General features: G+C 42.5%; 1 protein-coding gene across 1 annotated transcript in view; it reads right to left on the bottom strand.

Moving 5' to 3' along the window:
* INTS4 (integrator complex subunit 4) overlaps positions 1-19,717 on the bottom strand; it is a gene marked incomplete at both ends in the record, with an annotated part of 40,257 nt that overhangs the window by 10,934 nt on the left and 9,606 nt on the right. Inside the window, 8 exons of the mRNA XM_082014229.1 lie at positions 777-857; positions 2,939-3,032; positions 5,903-6,060; positions 6,828-6,961; positions 8,944-9,059; positions 10,062-10,204; positions 13,130-13,335; positions 18,096-18,270. Of these exons, the coding sequence (XP_081870355.1) occupies positions 777-857; positions 2,939-3,032; positions 5,903-6,060; positions 6,828-6,961; positions 8,944-9,059; positions 10,062-10,204; positions 13,130-13,335; positions 18,096-18,270 (1,107 nt within the window). The remainder of the gene's footprint in view (positions 1-776; positions 858-2,938; positions 3,033-5,902; positions 6,061-6,827; positions 6,962-8,943; positions 9,060-10,061; positions 10,205-13,129; positions 13,336-18,095; positions 18,271-19,717) is intronic.

Here is a 19,717-nt window from a genome sequence, read left to right as displayed (position 1 = left end):
AACAGAGGCAAAGGATGACCTCCCCAGACCTGATGGCTACATGCTTGCTAAGACAGCCCATGATGCACTTGGCCGCCTTTACTGCCTCATGTTCAACATGTTGTCCACCAGGATCTCCACGCTGAACACCATGAGGTTCCTGTCATCCCAATTCCCCAGCCTGTCCAGAGCAGCCTGAACAGCAGCCATGCCCTCCAGCATATCAACTGGCTCCTCAATTTGGAGAAACCTTATCACCCACTTATTCAGCCAGAATCCTGCCAGCCTGGTGAAAAGGAAACGATGGGACAAAGCATCAAAGGCTTTGCTAAAGTCAAGGGACAGGACATCCACTGCCCTCCCCTTGTCCGCAGCACCAGTCCCCTTGTCAGAGAGCAATGACATTGGTCAGGCACAATTTGCCCTTGGGAAATGCATTTCGGCTGTTCCCAATCACCGTGTTGACCTTCACTTGTTTAGAAATGTCTTTTAAGAGGACTTTGTCCATAACTTTCCCCAGGAATGAGGCGAGGCCGAGCAGCCCAGTTTTCTGGATCTTCCTTTCTTGCTTTTCTAGAAGAGGGGTGCGATGTTCGCCTTTTTCCACTTGTCATGAACCTCCCCCACTCGCCACTCATCTTTTGAGGATGAGAGAAATTACTCCACTTTGGGGAACTAAGATTTACTTGGACAGACTACAGCAGTGGAAAGTCAGAAGTGTATTATTGTTGCATGGCCAAGGAAGGGCTCATATCCAAAGACTCGCCTCCACACAGCCCCAGCTGCTTCTACCTCACCTGTTTTGCTGCAGCAGACGCTAAAGCATTCTGTTTCAGGTACAGAGGAGCTGCCACGTTCCACAGCTTCTCCTGCAGGGCCTACAGAAGAAAACCATGAAATGATGATAAATACTCAGTTCAGTCTAAATATTATAACCCTCTGCTAGATGGGCTTAGGAGCAGGGAAGATGCCCTGTCTCTCAGCTGTACATCAACAGGTTGTTTGGAAAAGCAGACCAAAGTTTTCTTCTGTGCTTTTAAACACAACACGGAGAACAAGGCCTCCAAAATATGTATTGTTCTACAAATACACAGAGATACCTATACAACTATAAAATACAAAACAGAAGTTGAGACTAATATTAACAAAGCTATGAATTCAAGACTGGCTGAGCCAAACTCTTCAGTGCTTTTTAAGGAGAACTTTATGCAGAATGAAATATGAAAAACAATAGCCTACTGCTTTATCACCTCCCTGAGACCAAGATCAGGGCAATCTCACATTGCAGGCAAAAAGTGGAAATAACAACAACTGTCCCCAGAAACACATCTACACAGGCGTATTTCTGAACTTCCCTGATGACAGCCTCTGCCCAACCAAAGATCCTGGAGTTACTAAGAATAAGTGTAAATCAGCCACTGATATCTGTACTATAAAAAAAGCCAGAAAACCCAACCACACCCTATTTGCTTTCTGATTTATGTTTAAAAAAAAAATTAAGAAAGCTTGAGTGAATGATTTAGATCACTGCCTCCTTTTTGAAGCTGCTTGTCCTTAGATACAGCTACACACAGAGTTGGCTATAGGCAGAGCTCAAGAACATACAGCCTAGGCTGGCCCCAAAATCCCAGCTAACTACCCCTAAAAATCACCACGTATGTGAAGCCTTTTAAGGTCTGGAACCTTTTGAGCTTTGAGAGGCTGGGAAATGAAGATACTCTTTTCCCCAACACAGCTTCTGTTCCATTGGGGAAAGAAGCAATTGGAAAGAAATCTACTGAGAAGGGCTGCTCTGACATTTGGGTTCTCTGCCATATCAAAATTTTTAATTGCATGATACTATGAGTTACTTTTCATTTCAGTCACATCACTGATGTACTGATTGTTCTACAACCTGAGCCAAGAATGGCTTGTGCAGCATTTACCCCACTTCTTCCAAACAGAGCACTCCGCCAGACACACAAGCCACCTGGTTCACTCCAGCCAAACTCTGGAGGAGGGCAGCAAAGCCACCTCCAAATCCTAGTCCTTTGCCTGGACAGCACATTTCACTTTTGCCAAAGTTTTGGATTTAGCTAGGGTTGTACTGAACTGTAACACCACTCATCTAAAATACCTTCTCTGGGTGATAAATGTATTCCAAGGATTTGAGGGCTGCCATGAGATATTCCAAGCAGCAGCTATGCATTTAGCAGTGAAACTGAAATCTCCTCCTGGTTTTACATAACAAAGCTTGTAAGTCCCTTCTGGAGACCTGTTTGTGAGTTCTTGCTTTACATGTGTACAGATTACATTCAGAATGCTAAGTTAGTCTCCTGACATTCTTTAAATATTACCACCAGTTTATAGCTTGAGAAGTGAAGCAAAAAAATCAGTTCCTGTTCACAGCAAGAAGCTAACTTTGAAAAGTGTTGCTGTCATAGTGTCAAAATAATGACTTCACCTACTAATACCAAATAGATAGATCGTTTTAGCACTGTAGAAGAAAGCACGACTGACATTTTGCTCAATCAAGTCTAAAGAATTCATTTGGCATTGATGCCAAAAAAAGCTGTCTACAAAACATTGTCTATAAAAACTTCGCTTATAGCAGCAGTTTAGCAAAAAGCATTCCAGTGGCCACAAGCAGAGAAAAGTTACTCTCGTAACATAAAAGGCTACAGAGGAGTTGTCTCCATTGTGATTTCTGTCAGAAAATAAGCTCTGCAGTGGCAAAATGCACATGAACCAACATAAGTCCCGGGTACAACAGCAGAGATCTGCACTGGCGTACTCATTGGCAAAGTTACTACCTAGATTATTTGCCACAGAAGGGAAGCGGGAATACAAGAAATCCATGGAACCTGTGCTTTCATCAGACATCAGTTTTCAGCAAAAACAACAAAACATGAAAGTGCCCTGCTAAGATGGACTGGGGGCATTTTTGAAGAACAGCCCAAATACACAGATGAAGTCAAACCTTGATGAGGAGCAGCTGACACTGAAGGTAAGTTGCAGTGAAATCTGCCATCCCTGCCAGTTCTGACTGCAGTTCTCCAAGCCTCTGAAGATCACTGAAGCATGTGGGGGGAGGAAAGAGAAAACAACATTGAGACAGCAAGCAGATTAATCTACATGCACTCAGAACGCAGCAACAGTGACGCTGAAGCCAGCTATTCCTGCAGCTTGCTTTTTCTTATCCTTAGAACACGCACCAGAAACAGCAGCAAAACACGCGCTGCAAAACAGTTTGCACCTTGGGACTTGGCATCTCCTTTCTTCCTGGAGGCTGACAGGAGCACAGCAGTGGAGGCAGTAAGTCTGTCAACCCACATTACTCTGCAGCCCTACGGGAACCATACAGCCTAGCCGTTCCAGATTTAACTTAAAACACTCCAGACTTCTACAGCAACTAACGACCCATTTGTGTTACACTGCTGGGAAATCTAACTATTGGCTAGGAAAGGTTGTTTGGAACATGTCAGGCTCACACAACCAGGCATGTATGAAAAATATAGCTGCCTTTTTACAGCAAGTTGAAATCTGATGTACTAGTATTTGCCCAACTAGCTGTTGTGTGTTGTCTGGTATAAGTATTTCTTGTAAATCATACAGCAATAGAAGTAGTTTTTAACCTGATACAAAAAAAAAAAAAAGACAGTTAATAGAACCCAAAAAGGCTTTAGTTCTCTAAGACATGTTTTAACATCAAAGGTGTGTAATAAGAAAACAAAACTCATTTTTTGTTACAGAACTGAAAATAGGTTGGATGATGTGGTTTCAACACATCTCTGTTCTCCTCTGCATTTTGCTTTGATCCAAAGTGTGCTAAAATTGTCACGCTACTTCCATATTTTTAATAATACAGTAGGAAACATTTTTGCTTCAGAGGACCTTTTCCTTTTGTTTATTTTAGATTTATCTTTGCATTTATGATGCAATTCTGAAACTGGCTCTGCCAAACCAGAAGGTTGCTGAGGGCTGACACATTCAAAAAACCCCATGACATTATCTGTGTGATTTGCAGTCAAAAAAAAAATCTCTCCTAAGCAGAGGGGCTGCGCTTTCCTTAAATGTGACAACAGTAGAACCAGCCTGAGCCTTACACAGTGACTCCATTTCATTTCTTCCCAGAGAGAAGAGACTCCTGGGTGCTTAATTCCCATGTCATACTTAACGCATCACAACACACTAACAGGGCACAGGATGTCATCTCTCAGCTAACAGCTAGGCCGATATTCCATTTCCCAGTCCTCTACAGATCCCAATTCCACTAATTCCATTTCCTTACAAATCTTAAACAGATTTCAACATCCCTGCAAGACAAAAAAATAAACTAAAATCTTGTTGTATAGATGGAGAAATGAAACCACAAAGATCGATTTGCTAAAAAGCTTGTCTTGCAGTGTCAGCTGCAGAGCCTGGGGGAAGAGCGTCCAACTTGAGCGTGGTTAGAAATGTAAGTCCTAAGTAGACACCAGGGTTGTGTTACTTCCCCTGATGACAGTAATGATAAAGGAGGAGGGAGTTATGTCCCACCGCAGAATCCACTGCAGTGAGCTTCATCTCCTCTCAGCAACCAAACTGTTGGTGCAGTAAACTCTCGCCCTCTGCAAAATAACCTTTAACATTTTTGTTTGTTTGTTTTTGTCTTAAAGCCTCCCTTCTCTTAAGGGTGGAAAACATTAGCTGGTTTAGTACAGTTCCTGGGTGGTGATCCCAGCAGGAAAAAAGCCAAGCCAGTAATTTCCATCGACTCCAAAGCATTACTGTCCTTTATTGCATATGTCACACATGCAGGCATCTCCGACACGGTTCCTACACTCAAAAACATTCACAGCCTGTGAGGTTTCCAGACCTTCATCATGCCTCTAAGATTCTGGATGCTCTGCCAAGAGATTACCTGGTTCAAGCATTTAGTGCATTAAACACTCTGAGGCACTGTTTTAGGCTGCACATAGTAGCTTCAAAACAGCTGAAGACAAACCATATAGTTTTCACAGTGGGGTTTTCTGTGGGGAGCACACTGCTTGTTCACCACTGCAGGTGGGTGTGAAAGCGATTTACAGCTACACGTACAGAAAAGGCAGCTATTCGGGGGGAAGGAAAAGCATAAAGCTTTTTAGAATTCCATGTTCCAAACAAAGGATTTTAGATTGTTTTTCCAACACTCCAAATAAGGCTCTTTTCCTCTTACCAAGCAGAGGAATCACATTGAAACACTTTTCAAGTGCTTTTGTGTAAGTTAGTCTAGAGATGAAATGGAAGACACAGCATAAACCCCACATTCAGAAGCCATCCTGTACACCCTTCTCTATACAACAGCAGGCAGCAACATGCAATAATATTGTCTATTCCAGGAAAATCTCTCTCTGATTTTCAAACTGATAAAGAATGCCGAAGTCCTTTATAAGTGGGACTGGTGATAAGAACCCCAACAAAACACCAGAAGCAGGTCCTATCCTGCTGAATGAAAGACTACAGGACCTAGAAATTAGAAGAGCAAAAGGGGACCACCTCTCTCTTCCTGTAAAAATGAAAGAAAAAAACCCTGCACACGTACATTAAAAATAATATGATCAAAATGAGGGACTCATACAGGGTCAGAGACTAAGAATGACACATAAGGCTGTCTTCCTGAAAGTGTATTTTACCATAAATGAACAGTCCAAGCAGATTGCCCTTACCTGACTCTTACCATGCTCTGAAAAGATGTTCCCCTAAAAACACACACTGATTATTCAGTGGGGCAGAGCCAGAGCTGAGACTATCAGGTTTGTTTCAAACAGGCCATGAATATCTCTTTATCACAATGCTCTCTAGAAGAAGTCTCAGGCTAAGTGCTCGACAGCAAAGTACAACACATATTCAGAAGCAAAGCACCTGCTTCAGAGAAATTGTGAATCCTAACCCATCTTCCCATGAACAGGTCTTGTAGCCTTACCGGATGGTAAATTCCAGCAGCTCCTGTATGCCCTGAGGGTCCAGGTGCTGAAGGTTGTAAACCCTCTCCAGGCTCTCATGCAAGAACTGCTGGGAAGGATCTTCATGTGGTGTAATACTGGGAGAGACAGGGGAGGACACCAGCTTTCTACCTGGCAACTAAGCAAGAAGAAACACATGCGTACAGAAATGTCTAACACAAGTAACAACGCTGTAAAATGCTACCTCATTATTTAATTGAGAGCTCTGATTTATTTCTCAAATTCAAAATTTATAGCAAGGATTTCAAGCCTACATCTTTTATCTTTGTTAATTAATACTCTCCATTTTATAATCCACTTGCAGCTAGAGATCTTCAGGTTAAACTTCAACATCCCTTTGAGGGAAACATCTTCCTAATCTATGAACTATGACTCTGTGAAGGCAAGGGAAGTCCAAGACCACACAAACCACAATTCATTTTACGAGCTGTAATAAGACTTACAACCACCCTCAGTCCCACCTGTACTTCCATGCAGGAAAAACATGCTTTAAAGCAGCAGGGAACACACCTCACCCGCGAGTAAACTGTTTAGGTAGGACTCAAGTCAAATGTTGGAAGATCTACAGAGGCTAAGCTCCCCTTCCCCACACAGTCAGAGCTACAGAAAGCTCTCAGAAACCCTGTGCTCCCAGTATTCTTTGCTAATCAGCAAACTATGTGCTATTCTCACTTGAATTCTTCCCAAAATATTACAAAATCCATATTGTTACAATTTAATATTTGGCTCTCCTTACTTAATGTACGTTTCAAGATTCATGCGCTGCTTGGGAGAAAAAAAAACCCAAACTTTTAGAATCAAAGTGTTACACACTGACAGACGTGGAAGAGACCAGCAATATTCGTAACAGAGTGGCGAAGTGCAAACCAAGTTGGTTCAACTTACTCTTAACGGAGGGACCAGATGAGAGAGACTGTCCCGAAGATAGGCATAATGTCTGAATGTATGATCAGAGAACAGGGCAGGCATTGTTGGGCAACTTTTAGCAGCGTTAAAAATCAGAACCAGAACAGCAATGTCTATTGAAATGGACTGTTAAAGAAAAATACACAACAGCAAGAAGAGCTCCTTGGGGATGGCAAGTTAAAACAACTCCTCAACAACTCTTTCTTTGCTGGAGATTGTTTAGGAAGTTCTTTACAGTTGGCGAATGCTGAGCAAAGCCCAAAGAGGCAGCTGTCTGAGCAGATGAAAGCCAAGTGCAAAACGCAAACATTACAGGATGGGCCATATTGGTGGAAGGATGCTACTGCCAACGTGGCATGGCTCAGAGGCAACACAAAGGACAGGAGCCAGGGATCAGAAATGCAGAACACGCTCATTAGGTGGAGTTTCACTCTTCCTAAAAGCTTACACTGTCCTTACCAGTTTGGTACCCAGACACCACCTAAAATTAAACATTCACCCCCAGCTCTCTGAAAATTGCTGCATTTCCTGTGAAGCCCTGAAAAACATCCCTCTTACACAAACTTGGAACAAACTAAAGAATCAAACATGGGAAGATAATTCTGGAATAGAAAAACCATTTTCACAGTCCGAGAGCCTAAGAAATACAGAGGGCAGCTAAAGGCTTCCATCAATTAGCCCAAAGGCTGGGGCACTCACCTGCAACAGAGTGACCTCAAGTACAAGACCTCTAACAGAAGAGTGTAAAAGGATCCCAACACAAAACCTACGATTGTCTGGGCTCTTGCCTGCACAGGGAAGAAGTAGGTTCAGCCACAAAAGGTACTGAACCCACGTCTCTCACCTCCTGAAAAATCTTCTGCATCCATGGGCTGCCAAGCTTCCACTTAACAAACCAATTTCTCCTCTTTGCCCAAAATTCATTCCAAATTTTCAGCTGAAGCTATTCAACTAATCTGATTCAAATTTGCTAAGTGCTTGGAATTAAACAAAACCATATTTTTAATTAACAGTTTACACTGGAAACATACCATTCAGGTCTACCTTGTAGCTTCTGGCTCCCAGGCCTGCCTTTCACAGAATTTATCTCCATAAAATTTGGTAGCAAGTTACCTCCAGAACATTCTCTCAAATAATATTCTTTGCCCCAGGGTAGGAAGGTGCATTGAGCTAAATAACAGTTTTCTCCCCTCAGCATTGTTCCTTCAATTTTCAACTCATAGGGCAAGTTTACTACTCATTATTACTCAGCTATGTGATTAGGGATTAATCTTTCTCTCCACCTGACTCTAGCCCTTTTAAATTCTCACAAATTCTATAATCTGTATAGAAGTTCTAGCTGATGGCCTGTAACTGGTGGGAGAAATAAGGAGTAGCTTCACAGAGGAAGAGGGTTGTTCCAGTCTAACTTCTCTCAGCATGCACCAGAAGTAACATTACGTTCTGCAATCGCACAGAAGGGAAGCAAGGAGAATGAACAATGGGAAAACGGTATGTCGCATTTGCAAGGCATCTCCTATTGTTAAGGATAATGGTATAACAATAAGAGTTTGTGTTCTAAGGCACTAGAAGAGCTAACATTAATATAAGGATTTCTGATTTTGAATTCTTTCAAAAAGATGATAAATTTATAGTATTATGGGGATTTGGCCACTGCTGTACTCTTAAGAGATGGTGCTGTTCTATACACTGCACAACAGTGAGGATAGCAGAAGTTTTACCTAAAAAGAAATCAGGCAAGGAAAACCACTCTTCTTCATTAAAAGCTATAGCATCTTCAAAATTAGTGCAAACTAGACAGATGTTTTCACATACAAGGACTCAGCTGCAAAGCCTAAACCTTGACAAATTGCTTGATAAACAGCTTGTTCATCACAGCATAAAAAAAGTACCACATTGGTATTTATGAGGATGGTTCCAGATAAGAGTTATCCGACCACTTGCTGGGTAATAATACTAAGTGGTAAAAGGATTCAGAAACAGCTACCAGATTGTTTGCTACAGTTTGAAATGGTTTAACAAATGCAAGCATCAGGAAAACATAAATAAAATCTATTACAGTCAAAACGATCACGTGGCTTCATGAAAAAGATACAGGCTGGGTCATCCATGTCTGGTTCTGGAGTGTCAAAGAACGGATGTGTGCTCAGCAGCTCAGGGACTAACGGAAGCACCAAAGTGGGGTGCCTACTTCCCAAGAACTTCAAGCATCTGAAAATACACAGATTGAAATATTTCTTAGTAAAAGCATTGCAAAATACAACATTTTAAAGCATTATTACTTTATGTTGCAGCGGCACTCTAAGGTGCTGGTTAGCATCAAAACCCTACTGTCCAAGCCTACTGTCTCTTCAAGGCTGAGTATTTGCATTGATACTCAATAGGATCAAAGAAAACTGAGAGGACAGCTTGAAAAAGCAAGAAGTAATGAAAATTGTTTATTTAAACTGCCCAAGAAATACTTAACACCTGGAGATATACAACCCAAGAAAAACTTTCATACTAAACGTTAACAAATGAGTGTATTTTTGTCTTCAGAAATAAAGGAGTGAGGAGGTAAAAACCTAACCAAATAACAAAACTCGAAAATCCCAAACTCCACAAACAATGTAAGAGTACACTGGAAGACAAAGCAGACTAAAATAAGAGCTTCCAATAATACCCAAGAATTCCATCTCAAACCATGTGTGCTGGAGAATCCCTTCCTTTGTTGCTTCCATTAAACAAGCAAAAAAACCCCACACAAACATTCATTATTTTTGCTCAGACAGAAAAAGACCCTCCAACAGCACAATGCCACATAGCCAGTCCACTTGTCACAACTGATACAATCAACTGGTGGTAGATATTACTATTTAATGCAGTGTCCAGTAAGCACAAAACATTAGTTGCATAGAAGAGGTTTTAAACTGAAGGGTGAATTCATCTTTTCTGGGAATGCTTTGAGTGCTTATAATAGAGGGCTATTTCCAGGAGTGGTCATCAGTTCTGGATTCCCAGTACAAGTATCAACAGGCAAAAACAGAGTTTCTACATTAGTCATGAATATGTACAATGCTTAGTATAGCCACTATTCCAAATATATATAGAATAACAGAATTGTATACCTGCAATACCTGTTACCTCCTTAGCTACCTCAACATTTGCCTAACACCTCAATTATGAAAAGCATAGGAAAATAAGTAGACACACAAGGACACCGAACACACTCACTTCCATATGGATTCTCTGTCTGTGGGATACTTAGTCAGGTTTTTCAGCAGCTCCACCAGTGCAAGATGGATGCCTTCTTTAGTCGAGACATTGGTGCAGCACAACAGTTCATGAAGCGCTTCCCGAATATCCCTTGAAGAATCCTAAAAAAACCAACCCAGGCACCTTTGAGTGAAAACAGAGAATATGTGCTTGCATATACAGTTCCTGTTCCTTGGCTAAATTAGTACTAGAGGCATCTGAAAAAGTGCACGTTTCTAGTTAGCATGGCTAAGCACAGATGAAGTGACAGACCAGGCAACTGCTGCAGGGTCTCTTGCTGGTCTCATCCACCCACGTGCTTTATTTACTGGAACGAATGGGAACTGCTTCACCGCTGACCTGCTCAAGCAGAGCAAGAATAACTATTTGGTTTGGGTGATGTTGTGCCCTTAAGCATAGGTAATAACTGAAAACGAAGGCACTGGGTAGCTCAGCAAAACGATCACCAAAGATTGTTTTATTGTCCTCAGAGAAGCTGTTTATCATTTCAACAGCTAAAGCTCAATTCCACAAGCTTGTAACCCAGTCACCAGCCTCCAGCGGGGTTGTGTAAGCATTGAGGACATGTCAATGCCTGGACAGACTAGGTAACAATGATCATCTATAGGATAAAGGAACTTAACCTAACTATGCGTTTATAGATGGACAAAAAAAACCAGAACACACATGCAAGTTTGGTCAGGAACTTTGTTACGATCATGTGGGATCCCTAATGCACCACTTCTGAAGTCACACTACACCCATTTTACTTTTTTAGGCCAGGGTGACATAGTACAGAGGAGCTTATGCAACCTCCAGGCAATATTTTTAGAAGCGCTATGGCTGGACTGCAGCTTAATTAATCGCATTCTTTCTGCCAAAAACCACCTTGCTTTTCCATACCAATGTATTTACGCTTCCTTGCTATCAGCATTTGTGTGGCACTGCTGGATAGAGTGTGAAAATTTGACAGGATACAAGAACTGGATGTGTTTCAACAGTGGATTTTTTTTTTTTTTAATTATAATTTGCTAAGTATCAACAGCTCATTCGTCACTGTCTTACACAAAGGAAGAAAGAGCAGTCCTCTTGTAAAGGCTCTTAAATGACAGCTACCACACACAAATGATCAAAGGAGAAAAGCACAGCAGGGCTGCTCAGACATTCCTTATTTTGGTGGTAGAAGGCAGACTATGAGAATCACAGAATCATTAAGGTTGGAAAGGACCTTCAAGATCATCAAGTACAACCGTTAACCCAACACCACCAAGCCCCCTAAACCATGTCCCGAAGCACCACATCCACACGTTTTTTGAACACTTCCAGAGATGGTGACTCCACCACCTCCCTGGGCAGCCTGTTCCAATGCTTGACCACTCTTCTCGGCAAAGAAATTTTTCCCAATATCCAAACTAAACCTCCTCTGTCGCAACTTGAGGCCATTTCCTCTTGTTCTATCGCTGGTTACGTCGCCACAACCCCCTTTCAGGTAGTTGTAGAGAACGATAAGGTCTCCCCTCAGCCTCCTCTTCTCCAGACTGAGATGTACTCTAAGGACTAGAATGAAATGACCATGGAGATAAAATGCTGCAGGCAAGTTGCATGGACCACTGGAAGGGCAGTACAAAGACACGCGAGGCAGAACACTTATGAAGGGACAGAGAGGAGCACAACTCAACAGAAACTGAGATCAAGGACAACAAGGAAAGCAGAATCCAAAGCTTGGTCAGAAAACCAAGGAATAGCTGCTAGAGTTATTCCACTAAAGTCAAAGTGGTGAGGTGAAAACAGAAGTTACCCCATCCCCAGCTGTTCCATATTTACACTCTTGGAACAAATTTAGGCACTAAAGTTAATGCTATTTTTCAAAATCCTTTATTTTGGTACTGGAAGATAGATTTTACAGAAAGCAAGCAAGAACCTTTCAGAATCAGACAAACCCATTAAAATGTTAGTGATTCTCACACTTTAGCTATCCTAATACCTGATAATTATGATAATATAAACCATAATACATGTATGATCTATCATACATGGTAAGTCAACACAAAAGTGTAAGACAGAACCCCAGTCTAACTACGACATTTTTATACCTTGATGCACAGGTCCCCAGCTTGAACAAATGTAAATCAAATACATAAAAATGTGAGGCACCTAAAACTCATTGCTGCATTTGCAAATTCAGATCATCCTCCCCAGCATTTGTTAATTTGTTAATCAGTTGCTCCCCACTGATAAAACAGGTAAGTTAGTTTGCTCCTTTCTGGGGCACAATTGAAAGAAGCCACTGTTGCCCCAGGTCAAGCCAACAGCAGGTAAAAGGACAGAAATGGTGGATTTGCAGCACCACCCAAGCCTGAGAGACTATGCAAAAGCAGCAGAGACTTGCCTACCACGTGCAGCAGAACCAAAAAATCATGCCCTAAGGGCTATAGCTCAGCAAATAAAAACAGGTTTGAGGGGAAGCACAAGCACTTTGGCAGAGCACTGTTGATATAGCTGAAACCTCTTCCCCTTCCTGGATCAAACCCATCAACCAGGAATGGCAGCTGACTCACGCTGTCCCTTGGATCCTGGCTGAGCACTGACTGGTTGGGAAAGGCCAAATCTATACCACAGAGCATGCTAACAAACCCTCTGAACAGTCAGAAGGGAGATCTCGAGCCCATGCACTGGCTCTGCTTGGTGACCAAAGGTATAGCCAAAGCAGCTGAACAAAGGAAATAGAAAGAAAATGAAGTTGTATTCAACATGAAGTGGTGCAGAGTGCTGGACCACAAAATGAGACAGAAGGCAACAGCAGAGTCATCAAGGGAAGAGTTTTTATATGAAATGAATCCATTTCAGAAGTATTCTGTTGTCCTGGAGATTAGAAGCTACTAGACCTTAAGAGTCTTTGGGGGTGTTCAAAGGAGAAGAAAAAAACCCACACCAACAAAAAAGATGGGCAGTTTCAGCTCAGAGGAAGGGGCTGATTAGCTTTATATCATTGTAACACCTCAAAGAAAGCAGGAATGCAATTTTTTCCCTCCTCAAGAATTTCTTACCTCCAAGACAGCTAACACAGTATCCAGCTGGTCTTCCCGCAGTGTGATGTTGTTGGAAATTTTTCTCATTGTGTGTATTGACTGCAATCTCACCTCCTCAATTTCGTCATTGAACATGTCAACCAAAAAATCCAGGCATTTCTCCGCAAAAGAAGGTGAGGACTGAGCCAACATACAAAGCGCTTCAACGGCAGCAATTCGAACCTCTATTAAAAGAGAGGGAGGGAATTGTTAGTGCTGTTTAAAAGGACATAACTACCCAACAGACAGGCATCATAATACTCAAGGACCAGGCTAAGGGCAGGAGATGCGAAGGAAACCCTGACAATGATGGAGACCAAGCAAAGACCCATGCCATTAGGGACCTTTTCACAGGCAAGTCTTCAAATCAGAAGCCTCACCTCTAATAGAGCGCGCGCGCTGCTGTCGTAAGCATTTGCAGAGGGACTTGCAGCTGAAAAACAGGTCTCCTATCCAGCAATAAATATTACGTATTTCATAGCACGTTTTGCAAGTGTAGCTATAACCCTGGTATCTTAAGAAAACTAATCTAGATAATTAAACTCTCCTTGTTTTATTCTTCCTGACATTTTAATTGCTCAGAGCATTCACTGCATTTTTAACTTGCTATGTAGCACTTTATGAATTGCTGAAAAGCCCTAGAATATCGGCATTTCAGCAGTAAACAGAATTAAATTCCTCTGCTTCATGACTTTGGATTCCTCAAAAGAAAGGAAAAAGGTGCTACCTAATTATTAAAAAGTTATTCAGAATTTAAGCAAAAAAGCATCAAAAGGTGTCCAGAGTGCATTCATGCTGTGAAACGTAGCAGGAATTTGAAGAATACCCAAATATAACAAGCTTAAGTGGAGATGAGAGTCTCTTCCCTGCAGCCATCCTCGCTAGCTTCCATAACTTTTTTAGGATCCTGGCACATAAATAAGAATTAATCTGATGTCTTGCAAACATTATTGTTTTAAGCATACTTTTATTTTTCATTCAAATTAGCTCATCTTGAAAACATTTACTTAAATTCATGTGTAGTTTTTAGGCTTATTGTTCTTAAAGAACATATTTGATTCCTGATGATTCTGATTAAGTAGAAAAATGCAAACACAGCCAAGACCCCTGCTTATTCAGTAATGAAGCTTTTGTCACAGCTACGAGTCTCCGTGGTCATTAAGACCAAGGTATTAGAGAAGAAAAACATTTTGCCAATATTGCTTTCATAAGCTCACACACTAATTTAGATTTAAGTTACAACATGGAATTCACGAAATGAAGCAGCTTTGCAAGCAAGGAAGAAGAGAGCTCAGCAGTATTTAAAAATGCTGCAGTGGAGGAAGAGATGTACATTATTTAAAGATCTGTGTATATTCCACATTTGTCCACGTTATCAGCACCCCCTAATAGCACCGTACTGCCACAAGACCTACGGCACAGCAAACCAGAGAATGTGCTTCACAGGTCAACGGACTGAAACAGTGAAAAATTTTTTACTCTTAGTCAGGAAAAAAAACAAAAGTTGCCTTTTTAGACTTCAGGGAGAGTTCGGCTATTAGGAAAACAGGCTTTTATTTGCAGGAGTCATGGAACAATACACCAACTTTTACAACACAATCTACAGCAATATTTTTGTTATGATGGTTTTGTACTTTCTAATTTAGCGTCATCCTTCCAGTAACATTAGAAGCAAATTCAGGAATAACATTCAGAGCTTGGCATTTTCATGGTTCTATGCAAATACCAGCCATTCTCAATAGCTTTAAGAAATACAAATCTTCACTTTACCTACAGGAAAGTTGGGCTAGAAAGGGTAGCACACAGACTTCCCTGAGGCCATCAGCATGGTCAATGCTCCAGCCAAACCTAGGAGCCGAAGAATGCCTGTGTTCCAGTTTGACACTCACAACAATTCACCCTGCTTAGAAGAACAGATCAGATATAATCTGCTGGAAGGAGACTATGGTGTCCAAGTCTATCATAGCAAGACCACAAGAGACCAACGCAATAGCACTGTGGTACAGGTAAGTGTGATCTTAGAACACAGGTATTACCATTACCAAAACCAATTATCAATAATATTGCTAAAAATGTAAGCAAGACCTCACCTGAAATTTAAGTACCTGAAAACATACAGATCTAGTCACCAGTTTTCAAGAATAACACATTCTAGCTGGCCAAGAGGAAAGCTTTTAATGGTTTGGGTTGGAAGGGACCTTAAAGATCATCTAGTTCCAAGCCCCCTGCTTTGGGTGCAGCTCAGGATATGGTTGGCTTTCTGCACTGCAGGCACACGTTGCTGGCTCATGTTGAGCTTCTCATCAACCAACAACCCCAAGTCCTTCCCCTCAGGGTTGCTCTCAATCCATTCTCCAGCCTGTGTTTGTGCTTAGGATTGCCTCGATTGATGTGCAGGACCTTACACTTGGCCATGTTGAACCTCATGAGGGTCTCATGGGCACACTGCTCAAGCCTGTCAAGGCCCCTCTGGATGGCATCCCTTCCCTCCAGTGTGTTGACTGCACCACACAGCTTAGTGTTGCTGGCAAACTTGCTCAGTCCCACTCTCCATGTTGCCAAAGATGCTAAACAGTGCCAGTCCCAATACCAACCCCTGAGGAACGCCACTCATCACTGGTCTCCACTTGGACATCGAGCCATTGACCGCAACTCTTTTGAGTGCAACCACCTAGCCAGTTCCTTATCCACCAAGCAGTCCATCCATCAAATCCATCTCTCTCCATTCTAGAGACAGGGATGCCATGTAGGACAATGTCAAATGCTTAGCACAAGTCCAGGTAGATAATGTCAGTCACTCTTCCCTTATCTACCAACACTGTAACCCCATCGTAAAAGCCCATCATTTATGAGGCACAATTTGCCCTTACACAATTTGCCGTGTTGGCTGTCACCAATCACCTCCTTATTTTCCATATGCCTCAGCGTAGTTTCCAGGAGGATCTGCTCCATGATCTTGCTGGGCACAAAGGTGAGACTGACTGACTGACGTTTCCCACGTCTTCCTTTTCTCCCTTTTTAAAAATGTGGGTTATCTTTCTCTTCGCTGGGTGAGGAACTGGCTGGATGGCTGAGCCCAGAGAGTTGCGGTGAACGGCGTTAAATCCGGCTGGCGGCCGGTCACAAGCGGTGTTCCCCAGGGCTCGGTTCTGGGGCCGGTCTTGTTCAATATCTTTATAGATGATCTGGATGAGGGGATCGAGTGCTCCCTCAGCAAGTTTGCAGATGACACCAAGTTGGGTGGGAGTGTTGATCTGCTGGAGGGTAGGGGGGCTCTGCAGAGGGATCTGGACAGGCTGGATCGATGGGCAGAGGCCAACTGTATGAGGTTTAATAAGGCCAAGTGCAGGGTCCTGCACTTTGGCCACAACAATCCCATGCAACGCTACAGGCTTGGGGAGGAGTGGCTGGAGAGCAGCCCGGCGGAAAGGGACCTGGGGGTGCTGGTTGACAGCCGGCTGAACATGAGCCGGCAGTGTGCCCAGGTGGCCAAGGCGGCCAACAGCATCCTGGCCTGTATCAGAAATAGTGTGGCCAGCAGGAGTAGGGAAGTGATCGTGCTCCTGTACTCGGCACTGGTGAGGCCGCACACTGAATACTGTGTTCAGTTTTGGGCCCCTCATTACAAGAAGGATGTTGAGGTGCTGGAGCGTGTCTAGAGAAGGGCAACGAAGATGGTGAGGGGTCTGGAGCACAAGTCTTATGAGGAGCGGCTGAGGGAACTGGGGTTGTTTAGTCTGGAGAAGAGGAGGCTGAGGGGAGACCTTATCGCTCTCTACAACTACCTGAAAGGGGGTTGTGGCGACGAGGGTGTTGGTCTCTTCTCCCAAGTAACTAGTGATAGGACAAGAGGAAATGGCCTCAAGTTGCTCCAGGGGAGGTTTAGACTGGATATTAGGAAAAATTTCTTTGCCGAGAAGAGTGGTCAAGCATTGGAACAGGCTGCCCAGGGAGGTGGTGGAGTCACCATCTCTGGAAGTGTTCAAAAAACGTGTGGATGTGGCGCTTCAGGACATGGTTTAGGGGACATGGTGGCGCTGGATTAATGGTTGGACTTGATGATCTGGAAGGTCCTTTCCAACCTTGTGATTCTGTGATTTCTCCTTCTCCAGTCAGTGGGAAGTTCACTGGACTGCCACAACAGCAGAGACTAAAAGGAGTCTAGCCTGTTTAGCCCCTTGCAAAATGAAAGGTGTCTATTAATTCATTAGGGAAGCCAGTCCCCGAGAAAAGCAACAACTGTTTAATCTGAAGCCTACCACTAGCTAAGAACAAATAGGTATAAATCAGCTAAGGATAAAATTGGGTTGGAAATTAGAAGAAGAAAACTTCTGTTTGTTGTGGCTGTTGGATTCTGAAATATTTTGAAAAATGTGTGGGTTTGTCTCCACTAGTTCTAACCTTTGCTAGGATGGAAGCTGCTGATCATTCATTCTGTTTACAGAATGAATGATTACTGGGCTCCATGGACACAGGTTTCTTGTAATGCCATGTTTTAAACAAGTTCTATAAAATTCGATTTTCCTTCCTGCAGAGAAAACACCAATTTCAAACAGCAGCAGCTGATGCTGCCAATTTAGAGCCACATGAAACTGTTAAATTTAAGTCAGTTAAAAAAAATAAACCCAGTGGGTTTCTGAATAACATAAGCAACCACTTCTTACCAGATATTTTATGAAAACTTTACCATTTATAGAAAGCTATTTGTTTTTGGCTACTCAGTGGCTTTTCTATCCAAAATTCTATGCAACACTCTAGCATCTCTGAAACAACTGCCATATCAGAGGTCACAAAGGAATAAAAACCCCACCACTCTAAAGTCATGATTTGTTAAAAAAAACCCACACACAATAGCCAAGCAATCTATTTTGACCAAAAAACCCCAAAGCTTATTAGCCAGCACACATATCCTCCTTCAGTCACTCCACAGTAAATTAACACTTACCATACATCTCATCTTCCAGGCCATGAACAAAGGCCCCACAAGCTCCTGATTCAATCAAGTTTACAGCACCCGTATCGATTTCTTCTTTGGGAGCATCGTCTCCCCATTTTCTGCCACTTGAAAACTCTCCAGAGCTGTAGAGTTCTTTGGCTCGTTCATGTGCAGTGCGCTTCCTCTGTCCAAACAAGTTTTTCAGTTACAACCACAGTAAACTTTAAAGATGACCAAACAAAATATTAAATGTCTTTTTTGGATTTGAAAATAGAAGTAGCTAGAGGCTTAGGCATTGACAGACACATGCAAGTGCTAAGAAAAGCAAAAAATACCTTCTCTTCTATGAATATTTCTAATTGCCAGTAACACTTTATACTTTTGATATTGGGAAAGGATAATAATTGATGTATCCTGAGCTGCATCCAAAGCAGCATGGCCAGCAGGGCAAGAGAGGGGATTCTGCCCCTCTGCCCCGCTCTAGGGAGACCCCCCTGCAGTGCTGCATCCAGCTCTGGAGCCCTCAGCACAAGAGAGACATGGACCTGTTGGAGCGGGGCCAGAGGAGGCCACCAAAATGCTCCGAGGGCTGGAACAGTTCTGCTGTGAGGACAGGCTGGGAGAGCTGGGGGGGTTCAGCCTGGAGCAGAGAAGGCTCTGGGAAGACCTTCTTGCAGCCTGTCAGGACTTAGAGGGGGCCTACAAAAAAAGCTGGAGAGGGACTTTTTACAAGGGCGTGTAGTGATAGGACAAGGGGTAATGGCTTTAAACTGAAAGAGGGTAGATTTAGACTAGATATAAGGAAGAAAGAAATTCTTCACTATGAGGGTGGTGAGGCACCAGCACAGGCTGCCCAGAGAAGTTGCAGATGCCCCATCCCTTGGAAGTGTTCAAAGCCAGGTTGGATGGGGCTTTGCACAACCAGGTCTAGTGGAAAGTGTCCAAGCCCATGGCAGGGGATTTGGAACTAGATGATCTTTAAGGTCCCTCCCAAACCATTCTATGGTTCTAAAATATTTTAATTAACATATTCTTAGACATCCATTACAAGAACAGCCAAATTGGGTCATTTAAGTATTCAATAACTGATCAACAAAAAAAGAGATGCTATCACTTTGCAGTTCAACTTGTTAAACTGCAATTAAATTCTTTAATGACTATTGATACTTCACAACATTCAGCAATTTGTAAAATGTGATATTCTTTCAGCATGCTTGCTAGTCCATCTCCTTTCCCCCTGCAATGTAAAAAAAGCTGTGCAGCACTTTCTTTAATGGACTTTACAAAGCACCTCACAAAAACTAGCAGCTCTAGCTTCATCATTCTTTCATAAACGGAAAAACTGAATGTAATACCTCGAGCAAGTTGCTTAAGGAAGGAATTTTACTGAAGTTTTGCTCATAGGGCTCAGGAGTCCCAGCCTCTAGCTACTCATGTCTCTTGAAACATGTGTAGGTCTACCAGTCAGATCTTGCAGGATGTTTCCATAAGCTTGCTCCTATAACTAGGATGCAGTCTTTCCGTACACAATAAATAAAGCTTTTAGCCAAAAGACTGTCAGAACACCACAAACGTTTACCTCTCATCTGCGAAACCTGAATAGCCTAGAGCTGTTTATTACATTCTTGGAT

This window comes from Phaethon aethereus (genome assembly GCF_964289735.1).
Source record: "Phaethon aethereus genome assembly, chromosome: 1".
NCBI classification, from domain to species: domain Eukaryota; kingdom Metazoa; phylum Chordata; class Aves; order Phaethontiformes; family Phaethontidae; genus Phaethon; species Phaethon aethereus.
Note: the sequence above shows the minus strand (reverse complement) of the source record. Positions and strands in the feature narration are given on the sequence as shown.